At 43.5% G+C, this 16,810-nt stretch overlaps 1 protein-coding gene across 2 annotated transcripts; it reads right to left on the reverse strand.

Moving 5' to 3' along the window:
* On the reverse strand, positions 3,377-8,962 carry LOC8071970 (subtilisin-like protease SBT3.9). Of its 2 annotated transcripts, XM_021461877.1 has the most exons (10): positions 8,807-8,962; positions 8,590-8,687; positions 8,381-8,478; positions 8,080-8,259; positions 7,372-7,985; positions 7,156-7,235; positions 6,070-6,306; positions 5,786-5,900; positions 4,239-4,410; positions 3,377-4,141 (listed from the first exon to the last, which is right to left on the reverse strand). In XM_021461877.1, exons 1-10 carry the CDS (start codon positions 8,903-8,905, stop codon positions 3,636-3,638), a joined length of 2,199 nt encoding a protein of 732 aa, XP_021317552.1. In that variant the 5' UTR covers positions 8,906-8,962; the 3' UTR covers positions 3,377-3,635. The 2 variants fall into 2 exon arrangements, with proteins under 2 accessions (XP_021317552.1, XP_021317553.1); XM_021461878.1 differs by lacking the exons at positions 8,381-8,478; positions 8,590-8,687 and having other exon boundaries at positions 3,446-4,141; positions 8,807-8,867.

The following is a 16,810-nucleotide window of genomic DNA, read 5'->3' on the forward strand; positions in this document are numbered from 1 at the left end:
ATGCATGTATGAGTGGGCCTTTGGGATTTATTTGGAATTATTTGACCCAAGGCTCAAAACATCTAACAGTGGATGGCTTGCATGTTGAGATATGTAATGACAACCAAAATTGTCCAAAGAGCATAATGGACAATATCATCATGTTTCTGTCATCAATATGGCAAGAAAGCATACAAGGATCATCGTATTCGGCGCTTGGGTGAGGTAAATGACTTTTCGTGACGTTTGATCAACTTCCACAAATGCAAGAATGGACTTCAGCATCGAGTTGACCAGATTTGGAGTCTTGATGAATTGATTATGAATTTTAGAAACTTTTCGCTGGAATTTCCAGCAGCTAGTCGGCTTAGTTGAGTCCCCTAGTCGGCTAAGCCGACTCTCCCTGTTTTTAGCCCATAAACAACATCCCAGACTCGTGAAAGTTGGCCAAACTGACTTGGGAGTTGGAAAAGGCGACTTCTGTTTGTTTTCTGAGCCGGTTTGACCTACAAGTCAGGTTTTGACCTATTTTTGACGTGGAAAACTTAAAGATGAAGTCGTGGATATGTTTCCTACTAAGATAAAGACCATCCTCTTGTACCCTCTTCTCCATCCCCTATGCTGTTCATCCCTTGATCTATGATCAAGGATGGCGCCCTAGGCTTGCCAACCGACCTAGGGCAACTTGGCGACTTCCTTGCCTCTCGGGTGAGAGTTTTGATAGGCGGTTGTCTTAGAAAATCGTTATGTTCTCAATTAACCGCTAGTGGAAAGATCCATTTCCACTGGTTTCCTAGCGCTGGCGGTTCTGAGAAATATCTATAGAAATGGTCCTTTTTCCACTTCATGCTAGTGGAGTCTTCAAGTATTAGTGCCAAATAGTACGAATATTTTTTGAATTATGGAAAGTATTAAATCTCAGCTTTCTTCACCTTTTTTCATGGATGTAATTATAACAATGTGTTGGGCAATCTGGTCTTTGCGCAATGATAAAATTTTTAGAGGCTTTCACAATTCAATTCGCCGCTGCAAGGAGATCTTTAAAAAAGAGTTTGCTCAGGTTATTCTAAGAGCAAAAAGTGATATGCAACCAATACTAACGATATGGCTACAAGCTTATGTATAATTTATTTTATTTTTTTCTATTCTTTCTTCGTCTTTTAAGTGAGGCTTGTAACATTTTGTACATTTTATTTAAATTTTCAATAAATTCCAGTAGGGGATAAACCCCCTCCTGTTCTCTTAAAAAAACATGACACAACTGTCATCGTATTCCACACAGCCAGAATCCGCCGCAATCTTCTTGTCGCCAAAGCCGAATTATCAGAAACATTACACGGCCTCTCTTATCTTCTTGAGGCGCCTTGGTATGAAACAATGTACTAGTAGCCAATAATAATGCAGCTTCAGACAGACAGCAACTGCTGAGATGACGGAGACAGATGAGAACAAGCCTACTAGAGGCCGAAGTGCATTCCTCCGAAAAGGAAACTGATCGAAGAGCTCACGGGCTAAACAGCCATAAGGCCATTTGAATTGAAGCACGCCCCGAAATCAAAGTACTGCAAATTCATGCAGGCAGACAGCGTCCATATATATAGTGTCTAATGGCTCGATTTGACGCCCTAAGTGTCTCTTATGCCATTTGAATTGAAGCAACCAAATGTAGTGGTCACGACCTGTATAGTACCCTAAATCATAAAAACACTCAAGGGCTACTGTAGGAGTTATATAACCGGGGTAACCCAAAGCACGGTCATAAGAGACACTTACGGTGGTCTAGCTAAACATAGCTAGATACAACCTACTCAACCTCTCTTGACGGGCCATATGAGCCATGCCTCGACATCTCCCACCTCTCGACCACGCACCATGCGGTGCCCCTGAGCCTTAGCTTCTAAGGAAGGGACGATAGGAGGGAGGACGCATTAAATGCCTCAGCACGGATGGGATGCGCATACATGCACTCCACCAGGTACAAGAAAAGATGTTAACCCTCTGACCGCCAAGTCCTAGGGTAGAGCGTCTCCTCAACTAGCACCCTGCTGACAGACAGACAACATAGGACTCAACTATGTCACCTCTTGCATGGCTCAGCGCTACCCAAATCCTGTCTAGCCTGATGGATAGGCATATGGTCACACCTACTATGGTATGGGAACCATGATCGAGAGCCAACTCTCCCATTGTTATTAGATCCTATGCCCTTGACCTAACCATAGGAGGTTGGGGCAACGAACCCATGGCCGAGGGAGCAGGAAGCCCGCAAGGGACACGTGACATCCTCGTACATTGACATCACGACCTGTATCGAAGAAATGGGTGCTAGGACTAAGGCCATGACACCCACAATGAGCCCGTGCTGACTTGGGTAGTTGTTGAACAACCACCACTCCCATCATGCCACATCAACATAGTGTTGCCACAACTAGCACATTGCCACCATCGTACGCCAAACCTTGGTGTGTAAGGAGCAAGCTTACAATGACCTTGCCTAGATCATGCTGACTCAGGCCTCCCTTGGGCTCCTAGCTACTCAGGCCAGGAGAACCCCAAATTTCTGCATGTAACCTAGCTCTCGTGACTATATAAGGGAAGACATGCCTTCTTCAAATGATCGATTTCCTCTACCTCGATCTCTTCTACTACCTATAGAACCATAACTTGCAAACCTCCTATTGTAAGCCTTTCGAGCACTTGAACATTGAGGAACTTGGACTCATAGTCTGTGACACTAGACGTAGGGCTTCGTCTCGAACTAGTATAAACTCATTGTGTCTTGAGTGCTAGCCATCGATTCTTTTGAGCAGCGTGGAGCTAAATTTAGTCGTTGGTTCTCAAAACACCGATACACCGGCTTTGCGCGGCCGCTCCTAGCGTCTTGCTTGCCATGGCAACGCGCGACCAAATATAGATTTTTCGGCGCTGCCCCTTCTCCAAGTCCACTCGAGCTGCACAAATGTGTTGGCACCGCATAGCTCCAAGGTCTGCAGAGTTCGGTTGATCCATGTTGTTCCGGTTCTCCTAGGACGGCTCAGCTCCTGCTCTCATGGCACCACCGCCGCATGTAGGGTTAGGGTTTAGTGAGTAAATGTTGGAGTGGACAATGCAAGTGGGTTGGGTCTGGTGGGATGAGGGTCTACGAACACTAATATCAATTATGTCCGTGGGCTGCCAAGTCGACAGGACACTATTGGGTTGGTTCAATGGTTTGTTGATAGTTCGGTTTTCTTATTTTTCGATTTGGTTTGATGTGAAAATCGAAGCCGGAGCTAATGACTGAAGGTCTATAATGCAGACCCGAAATTGAAAATGAAAACCGAAAACTTCGACTTGTCTGCTGGGTTCGGTTTTCGTTTCAAAAGTGCCCGGCCCTAGACAAACTCCATCTTTGTCATACATACAACTTGTGCACATTTATATTTCAGTGGTCGCCAAATCATGTTTTTCCCAGGCAAATGTTACATATAGAACTGATTTCGAATGAGGTATTAATTATTGAAGAGTTTCCACGTCGTCCCTTTCTTATTACAAGAACACGAATGGCTGGCGGCTTGGACAGTAAACCGAATTAATTGCAAAGCGAGAAAAGGAAATCGAAAGGGTGAAGAATCAACAACGTGGAACACACATCCTGCCCAGAACGAACTCGATCATCAAGATACATCAGCGACGAAGTCCCGGACGACGGTCCGAACGGCTACAGGGATCCTCACCGAGTGCTTGCCGTCATCCAGCCATGTCAGGCTCCCAAACGCATAGCCACCCTGCACTCTCTGCTTCGCCATGAACGTCACCTTAAACGTCGCGTTCCTAGGGCCACCTTTCTGGAAGGCGATCACCGGAGGCTCCACGCTCATCTTCACCCCCGCCGGCGCCTCCACCACCGCCCGGTACGTCGCCTTCGCCGGCCCGACGTTGGTCACCGTGCGGGTGAACGTGGTGGAATTCTTGAGGTCAGGCACGGCGATGGAGGGGAGGTTGAGCTGTTCAATGGCGATGTCGTCGTTGGTGTAGTCGTCCGGTTTCAGGTCGTATACCAGGCCAGGATCCATGGCCCTGTCTGGCTGTATGTGGCCACCGCCGAAGTCGAAGGGGTCAGCCGGTTTCCTTTGCACTGAGTTGGCTTGGATTGGCAGGCCGAATCGATCCGTCACCGATGCTGAAACAGATGTACAGTAGCTTGTTAAAGTTAGGCTGACATGGAAATATAAATTGGTTAATTAGTGTGGTGAGGTTTCGGTTGAATCAGTAATTACCTGTGGTAACAATGGCAGATTTGATCATGGCAGGCGACCAGTCCGGGTGAACCGACTTGAGCAAGGCGACGATCGCGGAGACATGAGGGCATGCCATGGATGTACCGGACATGAGCTCGTACGAGTCACGCTTGGCTGCCAATATGCTCACTCCAGGTGCAGCTATGTCGGGCTGTCCAGACAGATCGAGTGCATATATCGTGTACTAGTCAGCTACTAGGAACCAACAGTGGACTAGTTGGTAATTATATATACAATCACTGCGTAGCATGCCGAGATGGGCCACCAGATGGGCAATTATTATCTACGAAGGCGGACCTCGTAATTTATGCCACAAGATTCGATGTGAAGGGAAATCTTGAAAATTTTTTGGTTTTGAGGTAGAACTAAACAAGGCCTTGGCCTGCCTCTGCCTAGCTACACGCCTACACCCAATGGCAGCGCTCTGCAAGTGCAGACCAGGCCACGACAGAAGGCGGCAGCACTAGCTAGTGAGCAGGATGCGGCAGCTGTCTCGACCCGCTCTAGCACGAAGCAGGACGCAGCCACTGAGTGCTCATACACGCGATGAGCGCCATGAGGCGCCGATTTGGTCCGGGAAGAATGGATCTATGTGACATCGATTGAAGAAGGCTGGTTTGCATGTTAATTATACGTGCATCAAATCATTGTACTAATTTTTGGTTTCGGACTGGGAATTATTTTTTGGGAATTTGTTGTTGGGTTATTGCTTGATTGCAATTGTATTCTATTTTGTATTGACGTCGGACTAAGACTTGAAACGGACCAAAATCAGGGGAAGAGAAACTAAAATTAGAGAGGGAGAGAGAAATTTTATCTTTTTACTATTAGGTATGTGTAGAAATTAAAATTAGAGGGAGAGAAACTAAAATCAGAGAGGGTGAACATGATGGCTTTTTTCCAAAGATATTGTATTAAAATATAATAGGTGGATCAAAATTCTTCAATTTATGAGATGTTGCTAGTATATATTATTATTAAAATACAAATACATATATATCTTACATGTTCTTTACAAACAAAAATGGTAACGTTGCAAGTTTCTGTAAGGTTTGACCGTTTGGCTATTTTTTTTTCTAATCCATATCAATATCCACACCTCTTATAATCCTAAACGTTACTAGCGATATATCTCAACATGCAAGTTGTCCCCCTCAGCAATATGCACTATCAAATGTAATTAAAATCCACTAGCACATACAATTACGATATCCATATACCCAGCGCTAATCACAAACAATATGATGTATCTCAACATGTAAGCTATTCACCTCAACAATACAATATGAGATGCTACTAACATCCACTAACACATATAACTGTGATGTCCATAAATATTAAAAAGACACATAAGCATTTTGTTATTCTATCAACATGCCACGCAATCCAATTGACATTAATTAAATCATTATAATAGTTTATTCATTCATACTAATTTTATTCTAAATCATCTTCGGTTCCTGCAGCATGTACCTGTAATTTATTTATGAATTTATAACAGCAGAGAGAGTACAGGTACCAATCACCTTGAGGATAGAAGGGAACTGTGCACTCGGGCCCCTTGACGAGAACGTCGCGACTCTCGGTGAGGCCACCTCCGGCCCGACCATGGTCGCCGCCGGAGAAATCTTCGCCATCTTGCTGACAAAAGTTAATTACACGGCAGGGGATAGATCAGATCAGACATCACCGTACGTACCATTATATATATTACTGAATGAACAACGGTGTAGTGGATCGGAGCATGCAGATTGTGCGAGACAAGATGATGATCGAGATGCATGTATATGGCCGGCGCCGGCCGGATCACCTTCTGCTTTCTAAGATCCTGAATCTGGTATCCTTGTCCACCACAATGCAGGGTATGTGGCCTTCGCAGAACATTATCTGGGTGTCGAGGGCGTCGGTGTTGTGCTGCTCGAAGATGATGCCCTTGGCTCCGCCGGCGATGCCGCCTAGCGCAGCGCTGGCTAACCCCGCCGACGGTTCAATGCATACCACGATTTTTCCGGTGATGTTTTCGGACTCCAGCTGCTCCTTCTCGCAGCTGATGCAATGCAGAGGAGTGATGATGAGATTGAGTTATTATATATTCAATTAATCCAGCTTGTTTAATTTGGCAAACTATGGGGTACATATTACTGAGATAATTCCTTTTAGTGCCACCACGGTAATTCTCAAGAGAGCGTCAGAAACTGCAATAAATTTCAATTTATACAGCTATATGATCTGTTCTATTCTTTTTTACAGGAAAAATTTAGCATTTTGTGACACATGCATACATAGCTATGTTATCTAATCTTAAAAAAAATAACACGATGGAAAATTGCATACCACTATGTCCAATAGAGTACCCTTGGTGCCCAGACCTAAAATGGATGTTCGATGGTTCCAAGAGACCCATTTTAGATAGTAGGAGTGGCACAATATTAAATATTAGCATTCTCTCTGGTCCTGTTGTTAGGTCCACCATTTGGTAGGCCTTCTTTAGCGACTTCAGGTGCTATTTGAGCTGTTTTCTGCTAAATGGGCTAAAATAAAATGGCTCCACCGATAAAGCCTTTAAAAACATGCTCTCGTAGAGCTTTAGGATGGGAAGAAGCTAAAAATAGTCGCTTTTCCAGCTTCATCTCGTTCTACATGGCTTTCTGTGAGAGCATATTTTGAAGAAGTCTACATGTAGAGTTGTTTTACCAAACAACTTATCAAAACGACTCCACTGGTAAAGCTGTTTATGAAGCTGAAGCTCAAAAAAATGACTTCACTGATGAAGTGGAGCCGTGTCAAATAAGGCCTTGGATAAGACTAAAAATAAGTATTAAACTCTTTGACTATAGCGCTACCAAAACGTTAAATGTGTTGTGTATTTTAGGTGCGTTGTTGGAGATAATCTTACCCGACCGTGAAATGGAGCGAACTAAAGCTGTCGTTGCTCTTGGATGCTGCTGAGCGTTTGTGGTAATACAATGATTGACCCTGCAATGAAAGTGACTCTGCTTTAATTCTTTTTCACATCACACTTTGTTGTATCATATATTATATTCAGTGATCGAAAGAAAACAAAAAGAAAAAAAAGGTATGGAATAACAGTGACGACGAATGCTCGGCGTACCACCAGCTTCTCTCCTTCGCTGAGTGTGACGACTGTCGGGAAGGTGCGATCCACGGTGGCGGCGGCCACCGTGATGAGCCACGGCAGGGTGTTGACGACGGACTGCTGCACGGGGCCTTCGTTCCCCGCGGAGAACACCACGGTGATCCCGGCCCTCACGGCGTGCAGCGTCTCGCGGATCTCGTCGCCGCCTCCCAGCGAAAGGGACAGCACGTCGACGCCGTCCCCGATGGCGTCGTCGACGGCCGCGATCACAGACGCGTCGCCGCAGGCCGTCTGGATGCCGACGCGGTGGCACGCCTTGTAGATCGCGAGCCGCGCGCGCGGCGCCCCGCCGCGCGCCGTGCCGGCGGCCAGGCCGCTGCCGGCGCCGTGGCTCGCGCCCCGCACCGGGGAGCCGGCGACCGTCGACGCGGTGTGCGTGCCGTGGCCGTGCGCGTCCCTCGGCGACTTGTACTCGTCGACGCCGTCCCCGGCGTACCACCGCGCGCCGATGACCTTCCGGTTGCAGCTGCTCGCGTTGAACGCCTGGCCGGTCTGGCACACGCCTTTCCACCGTTTCGGCACGGGGCCGTACCCGCTGTCATCGAAGCTCCGTGATTCCGGCCAGATGCCTGGAAGTACACATGCATGCATGTCGCCAAATTCTGTGAACTGAAAATCCGTCTCCGTGAGAGATTTTACATGAAGCTGAAAACTGATCAAAACCTGAGTCTATGATGCCGACGATGACATCTTCGCCGTAATTGGCCTTCCTAAGGAGCCGTGACGACGACGACGACGACGACGATGCCTGTTGGCCGTAGCTCATGCCAAGAAAATCCCAGCTCCGAGTCGTGTGCAGTTCATGGTAAGTGTTAGGCCTCACTCTCACAACACCAGGGTACTCTACAACATCATTATATTGCAAACAAATTCTTTATTGTCAGTTCATACTGCTAACGCTTGCGAGTAATAATATAACATGACTTTAATTTGTTCAGGCTTTTATTTTGTTGGCTCTACGCACTCCGAAGTGCCTCTGCCTGCGCCTCGGTGAGCTTCGCCGCGAAACCGGAGAATCCGTGCTTGTAGCTGTAGACTATGGAGTTGAGGGCTTCATCCTTGCTGCTCATCGATATATATGATGATACATATCAATGGCAAAAGGTGAGCAGAAAGCCAGCTTGAAAATATATAAATGTGTGCAGACTGCCAAGCCATTGCCAGCATGTTTACCTCCCAAGAATGGAGGTCAGCGCGGCGTGGTGAGATGCCATGACCACGGATGGGTCATCGTGCATCTTCCTACCCATGTACACAACGTAGATCGTCGTCTGAGTTTTTCAGGAAGCAGAGCATCAGTGACAAGCAAGGCCCCTTATTAATGGAGAGAGACCAACAGAGACACCAAGATTCAGGGAAATGAAGAGGGAAAGGAAACCACACAGCTTACTTGGCCTGATGATGCATCAGTGAACTGCAGGGGCAGCAGTAGCACGAGGAACCCAAGTAGTAGTGCAGGTGATGAGATTGTTTGTGATCTCGAGGCCATCTTTGGATTATGATTACTGATGAGTGCACATATTCATGTGCCTGTGTATGCTGCTTGCAAGTGTATATATAGCTGTTTTGGACCAATGGTGTATCAGTTGTGTCATAATCTGTCTTATGAGCATAATGTATGGTTTCAGATAATGTGATGGAGACAAAGAAAAAGGAGAGGCAGAGGTCATTGTTCCGCAAAGAATTTTGGACTATGAAACTATTCTGCATGAACTCACAACATTCATTTTGTTTCAGGGAAAGTAATTGTGGGATTTGAATTGTCTGATCGTCTCAAGATTTGCATCACTGCATAAAGCAGCCTATTTTGCAAAATATATGTGAATCAACAAAGCAGTTACTAACTTATTACAAATACGAGGACACTATTATTCCCTATTCTTTTCAGCTGAAACACCTAATATTCCTAGTAAAGGCTAAAGGCATGAATGATGTGTCCCTAGCACTATAAAAAGCAATTTATGGGGGCATCTGGTTTAATTTCAGGCGGAATCCTAAAATGGACCATCTCTCAATATAAACCAATTTTCATAGGTGGCGTCATAAACAATGGCCTCTATATACCCTATTTTTAGAGATAGGTGCTTATGTGGTCTGCCTTGGAAAATAGGCTTGAGACCCAACTAACACAATCAACCCCACTGTTAGACTTGATCAACATAAGCAACGCTATGGTTTGTCACTCCTATCATCCACTGTCCCCGCTCCATTCTCTTTGTCTCTGTCTCTCCCTCAATCTTTGAGCAACATTGCCGCTCCCTCTATGGCTTTACCCTGGCAAGGTCACCGACGATAGTGTCTCCCTTCTCTATGTCGCGAAGACTATGTGAGATAGGTCGATGAGGCGAGGGCCATACATCGCTAACCTCATCCATTCCCTCGTCAATGTAGCCAGAAATAGCATGTCCTAACCATCACAGTGTGTCAACTAAGGAGAATGCAACGTCAAGGAGAAACCTACAAAAGTAATCAATTGGGTATATATGCACAAGGATGGCCCACACACACACACACTCTCTCTCTCTCTCTCCTCATCCTCGCTTCTCAATTGGATTTATAGCTCAAGGCTCAACCTTGCTAGGGACCTCCTCAAAGTCATCCACCTCGGTGCCATCACGCTCAAGTACTCCAAGGCCTCATCAGAGCTGCCTACTTTAGGGTTCAACATTGTGGCGTGCCGGTTCAATGCCCTGGCAACTAGGATTGACATAGTGAGGCCCAAGATTGATGCTGCTAGAGGGGCCTCGCCATGAAGGCTAGGATCAAATGAGCTTTGGTGGCTGCTTCTCTACCTATGGCGACAATTTTTTTATGTTTTTTTATCGAGACAGGTTGCTTCTCCACCTATGGACCCTAAGTGAGAGGCGTGTAAATATGTTTTTGCCAACTCTTTAAAAGATTTTTGTAGTAGTATAAATTAGCGGAGTTAACACTAGAATGGAGCCTATGCAAAGCTTTAGACGCCAATAAGATCATGTGTTTTGAAGCTTCAAAAAGAAGACACTACCACTAAGGCCTAAGTGCGCATCGACGCTAGAGCCCGGGCCAACAATCCTAGGTCTACCACTGGCATTATAGTAAAGATTGGAGTAGTTAGTACTTATTTTTGACTTTAAAAATCGCAACTTAACCATAGATCAAGATCTATTAATTATTCCCCGCATTTATTTGATGTATCTTCGCGAAAGGCTAAATTAACATCACTCAAAACTTTTTGAAATGGGACAAGGCTATTATAGTCTATTTGCACCAAGTGTACTCAAGAAATCTTTAAGGTGCTCAAAATCTCTAGGACTAACAGGGTATCCAATGCAAGTAGGCAAGTTTGGCATGCGCCCACCAAAAACTTAAATGGTCATTTGGTCTGCTTAAACGGTGTTTAAGTTGTTTAGATGGTAATTAAAAAAGGTGCACCCATGTTATTTAGTCCCTATACCATGAATTAAATAGTTGGACTATTTAAAACAATTAAAAATTGTCTAAATAGTCAAACAGAATCGAGTTGAACATGATCACATGAGCTAAATTGTCATTTAACTCACCATTTAGTCAATAGGAGAATTACACCTACCACATTTGGCACCCAACTTATTAACATTATAAGTATGTTAGGTGAGGTGGGATTTCATTTTCTTTAAAAAATTTTTGGTACAATAATGTATATTTTCTATTTTATTTTATTTCTACATATATAAATATGTATAATTTAGTGTTACTATACCAAACCATTTAGGCTATTTACTCCATTAAACATTGTCTGAACGGTTTAAACAAATGGTGACCCACCGTTTACGGTTTAGTGGAGTTTGGGGGGGAAGGAAATCTTGATAAAATCTATTGCTCAAGCTGTGCCAGTTTATGCTATGATGGTATTCAAAATTCCTAAAAGAATTTGTAAAGGAATAACAAGTGCCATTTCGCAATACTGGTGGGGTGATGACAATGACCATAAAAAGATTCATTGGCAAGAATGGTGGAAATTATGTATGCTGAAAGGAAAAGGGGTTATGGGTTTCAGAGATTTACAATCTTTCAATCTAGCAATGTTAGCAAAGCAAGTTTGGAGATTGCTACAGGAGCCAGATTCTCTATGTGCAAGGGTTCTTAGATCTAAATATTATCCAGATGGCAAATTATTGAATGCAAGACTCAAAGCTGGGAGTTCCTATACCTGGCAAAGTATATTGGCAGGACTAGAATGTTTCAGACTTGGATATATTTGGAGAGTGGGTGATGGTACACAAATCAATATCTGGGAAGACAATTGGATTCCAGGAAGCCATAATATGAAAATCTTAACTCCAAGAGGTAATAATATAGTAACAAGAGTGAATGAGCTGATAAATCTAGTGGACTCAACTTGGGACACTAATCTGATCCGGTCTATCTTTGGAGGCATTGATGTCACACGTATTCTGCAGATACCGATTACCCCAGGTAGAGAGGATTGTGTGGCATGGCACTATAATAGAAACGGATTTTTCTCGGTAAGGTCAGCTTATCATGGACAATGGAAGAAAAAGTATGGAGCCAGAATTTTTGGAGTCCTTGGAAGTGGTACTAGTAATCAGCAAGTCTGGAAACAGTTGTGGAAATTTTTGGCTGGAGGGCCCTTAATGGCTTGCTGCCTTGCAAATCAATCTTGGCAAATAGGCATATTAGTCCTACTGGAGGGTGCCCAGTTTGCAATAATGGTGCTGAAGATATTAAGCATATGATTTTTTTTGTGTGATAGAGCCAGATTGGTATGGAATTCGATGGGAATTGGGCAGACCATCAATGAGCTATTGGGGACTGATCGATCGGGGTCTATTGTTTTAGAAGAGGTGATCCGCAGAGGAGAACAAGTTCAAAGTTTGGAGGTGGGTTTGGCCGAGCTTATCTTAATAGGAGGTTGGTGTTTATGGTGGGAGAGAAGGCAATTGGTGCATGGTGAAGCTGTCCAACGCCCACAAAGATCAGGCCTCTCAATTATTTCTCTAACAAAGAATTTCAAGTTGGCAGCTGTAAAAGGATCAAAGATACGCCAAGGATGGAGGAAACCCCCAGAAGAATATATCATGCTAAACATTGATGCGTCTTATGATGATGATAATGGTTGTGGAAGTACAGGTGCAATAATCAGAGATAGCTCCGGAGGGATGATTGCAGCAACAAACAACCATATTCCTCACCTGGTAGATGCTCCAATGGCGGAGGCATATGCACTGAAGGAAGGGCTGATGTTAGCCCAATATATTGGAGGTAACCGTCTTATTGTTCAATCCGATTGCATGGAAGTGGTTGAAATTATGAAGAATGGAGGATTCACGGCCAACTCGGCGGCGGCGATATATGATGAATTGAACATTGTGTGGGCGGTTTTCAAGAGATTTCGATTGAACATTTAAGTAGGGAAGCAAACCAGGTGGCTCATGAATTAGCTAGGCAAGCTTTGCTCACCAAAGTTTTTTGTATGTGGGACAATGATCCCCCCTAGTTTTATTGTTTCTCTTCTAGCAAATGATGTAACTTTGCTCAATCAATAAAGCTTGCCTATGGGTTTGATAAAAAAAAACACAGATTGCGCATTCAATAAATTATCCTCGCAGTAGTTTGCATGTGCATATAATTTAATAAAATAATGTCATTGCATTTGTTTATATATAAATGCCTTATCCGCAACGGATTTTAGATTGGGCATTTGCGCCGCACTGGATTAGCAACATCTAGAGCATGTCGGCTTAGTATGTATAATGGAGGTTGATAAGGCAGTAGTTTGTCAAAAAAACAGGTTTTTTTACTATATCCTAGCACCCTGGTGTTTATAGAAGGTGGATAAGATGTCTAAGTTAGCACGACTGTTTAGTAAGTGTTAACAAGATGACCGAGTCTATCTAGGCACATGTTTGCATCGTAGGATTACGAATTAGCTTCTATATACCATATTTAATGACATGGCAATATTTTTTTCTTAAGCCCCATACCTTGCAGTATACCTGTCCTTAGCTGAGAATCTCGGATGCATGGACCCCCTCTTGTTAGACCCTATTTAGTTCCTCTTGCTAAATTTTAGCAAGCTAAAATTATTTTAGTTACTCTTAGGTAACTAGTGAGACTAAACTATTTGAGCATCTTTTCAGTCAGTGTGTGTGAAAATTTAGCTACTAAAATAAATAAAATTTAGTTGGCTAAAATTTAGCAAGAAGAACTAAACAGGACCTTAGTGTTAGTGGCAGGTAAGACAGTTACCCACTCGACGAGGATGGTAGTTGAGTGGAGATTTGCAAGAAGCAGCATAACCTTCATACCTGTTAGTGATGGAGTGGTCCTAGGAGAACGTGCTCACAGGTTCCAAAAGTGTGCACAATATCAGCCCCATATGAGCATATATACCGCACATTAGCAAAAGCACTACACTGCCACAAGCATATACCTTTATGAGCATTTTAATAAAAAATAACGACAACAATGGAGAGAGACATAGAAAAAGACGCATCATTAGATGGGTATGCTCGGGCTAGGAGAAAGAGAGGGAAGAAGAGGTCAGGTTTTACACATACTTTAGCTAAAACTCTACCAAGTCTATCAAAACTCGGACAACAATATTGTGCTACCGCTACCGGTTCATGCCACGGATTGACACAGGTATATCATCGTTGGGTTGTGACTATATATACCCAATATATGTTTAGGCTTACGATCCGGCAGGTGAAGCTGGATCATTGCCGATTATTCTAGCACATCCGGATCCGGCAAACATTGTTGGTTCTACGGTACTGACATCTCAATACATATTTCTTTTTAAAGACTGCACCTATATATATAATACCTTGTGCATTAGTGTTCTAGTTTCATCCTCGCGGTCTAATTCGTTCAGATTAGGACCACCTTGCTAGTCCCCTAAGTGTGGGACATGCAGTTCATAAACCTTTGTTTTTCCAAAGGCAGCCCAAGAGGCCGGTTGACTAACTTTCTAGCGGCTATGACGAGAGCAGTATTTTTATTCGTTTATCTCTTCTAGAAACTTTATAGCGATATATGAAGAGAAGATCTGGTGTGAAATTAGAGATCTGACGATTGCGACCTCACATGTAGAAACATTGGACCCAATAATGCAACCTCGGCAGACATAGACATGTATACAGACAATGGGACAGCACCTAGTGCGGCCGAGACGAATCTTGTTTAAGTTTTCAAAATTTTTCGTCACATCGAATTTTTGGTCGCATGTATGGAGCATTAAATAAAAATAAAAATAAAAACTAATGACACAGTTTATCTGAAATTTATGAGATGAATCTTTTGAGCCTAGTTACTCCGTGATTGGACAATGTTTATCAAATAAAAACGAAATTGCTACAGTAGCTAAAAAACCAAAATTTTGCCAACTAAAGAAGGCCTGAGCTCACGGGCCACAAAGCCATAAATCCATGTGAAGCACAAGCACTAGCCTGAGCCTGACTCCCTGAAAAGTACTATTGCAAACCCCAGGTCGTAAGGGCATCTGCAGTGGCCTTCGTCAAATCGCTAGCGACTGGCACACAAATCGAATAAGGCCTTGGCTCGTTTAGTTCACCTAAAAACCAAAAAGTTTTCAAAATTCTCGTCACATCAAATTTTATAGCACATGTATAAAGTATTAAATATAGATGAAAACAAAAACTAATTACACAGTTTGTCTGTAAATCGCGAGACAAATCTTTTAATCCCAGTTAGTTCATGATCGGACAATATTTGCCACAAACAAACGAAAGTGCTACAGTACCGAAAACCAAAAAGTTTTCGAAACTAAACAAGCCCATTTACTTCTTCCAAAAACCAAAATTTTTAAAGATTTTTCATCATATCGAATCTAGACGTATGCATGGAGTATTAAATATAGTCGAAATGCAATAGCCCGCTAGACCAGTTGGTCCGGCGTTGAGCCTTACACCCTGGTGGCCACGGTTCGAATCCCCTCCGAGGCGAATTTGGTGGCCGAAGGTGGCGTCGTTTATCTGCGCGTTGAAAAAAATCCCCTCGCCTGTCCCACGGCAAAGCATAGGTCTAAAGCCAGCCTAGTCTCACGTGAGCTACGATGCCGCTGTGTATGGGTAGAGCGGAGGTTCGAGGGTTTTCTCGACTTGCGTGAGAAAGTCTTCTTCTTCTTAAGCACAATGCCCGGGGGCTGTCTCCCCCCGCGGGTCGGTTTTTTTTTAAAAAAATAGATGAAATTAAAAACTAATTACACGGCTTGTCTGTAATTTACGAGATGAATTTTTTAAATCTAGTTTGTTCATGATTGAATAATATTTATTAAATATAAATAAAAATGGTACAGTATTTCGAAGAAATTTCGTTGAGGAACTAAACACGGCCTAAGAAAGAGAAGCACCGAGAGGCAAACCAGAGAGAGGTAGACACAGGTTTTATGCGAAGGAGCAGCACTGACCACCAAGAGTACACATGCGCCATCTCTCTCTCTCTCTCCACATACGAGTATATCGAAGACTTTTTATCGTGTGTTTCTTTAGTGGTGTTGGACAATATAATCTAGTCCATAGCTGGAAAAGCAGTGGCCTATGATTTCTGTGTGTTATAACTCTTATAAAACTAAACTCTATTAGTTATTTCTTTTGACATTTAAGATATCTACTTCAGTAGTCCACTATCATTTGTCACTACCTATTTTTCTTGACATGAATGGTGTCCACCTCGATAGTCTACTGTCATTTGCAATTAAAGTTTACTAGCACAAGAATTATGATATCCACGTCATATCATCCACATACAATCTCCATGGTTATGCTAATAAATAAATCTATACCATAAGTAAAAAGCTACTACCACCGTTCAAAAAAGAACACAATTCTAAGTGTCTTCTCGATTAAAGTGTATGAAGAAAATATACATTAAAAAATATTGATATCTGTAACGTCACATGAAGAATCTAAACATACCTAATAATACGATCAATATTATTAATTTTTTAATATTAATTTGTTTAAACTTGATCTCGTGTTCTAAAATGCTTTTTAGTATGGAGGAAGACAGGGTGTATATTATTAGCCTTGTTCTAAGAAGCATTTGTCATACCGATTCTTTCTGAGAATTTATCTCCTACAACTAAAAAGACTAAAGTGTGGACACTTTTTTAGTGCGACATTGTCCATCGTCCTGCCTGCTGCGTCGTCAGCGTCCCTTGCCATGTTCAGCCCTCCCCTATGACCGCACACCGTCAATCACGCATGCGAATACGCCTCGATGCCACAGGAATGTGCCGCCCGCTTCTTGTAACCCCATCTTGATATCTGAATTTGATCCGCTCGCCTGCCCTCCATGGCCACGCAATTTGGCCGTCGTCGCTGCTCCCTCCCTAGTCCCACCGCCTCGTGGCCACACGAACGCGCCGCCCGCTCCCTGTGCTCCATCT

Source organism: Sorghum bicolor, chromosome 5 (assembly GCF_000003195.3).
Source record: "Sorghum bicolor cultivar BTx623 chromosome 5, Sorghum_bicolor_NCBIv3, whole genome shotgun sequence".
Taxonomy (NCBI): Eukaryota; Viridiplantae; Streptophyta; class Magnoliopsida; order Poales; family Poaceae; genus Sorghum; species Sorghum bicolor.

Bases quoted from the DNA above. Each gene is read 5' to 3' on its own strand.
- LOC8071970 (XM_021461877.1), bottom strand. From the start codon at position 8,905: ATGGCCTCGAGATCACAAACAATCTCATCACCTGCACTACTACTTGGG. The intron at 5,901-6,069 runs GTGATCCGGCCG...AACTTTTGTCAG, and splicing joins AGGATCTTAGAAAGCAGAAG to CAAGATGGCGAAGATTTCTC. The intron at 4,142-4,238 runs GTAATTACTGAT...CATCTGTTTCAG, and splicing joins ATCTGCCATTGTTACCACAG to CATCGGTGACGGATCGATTC.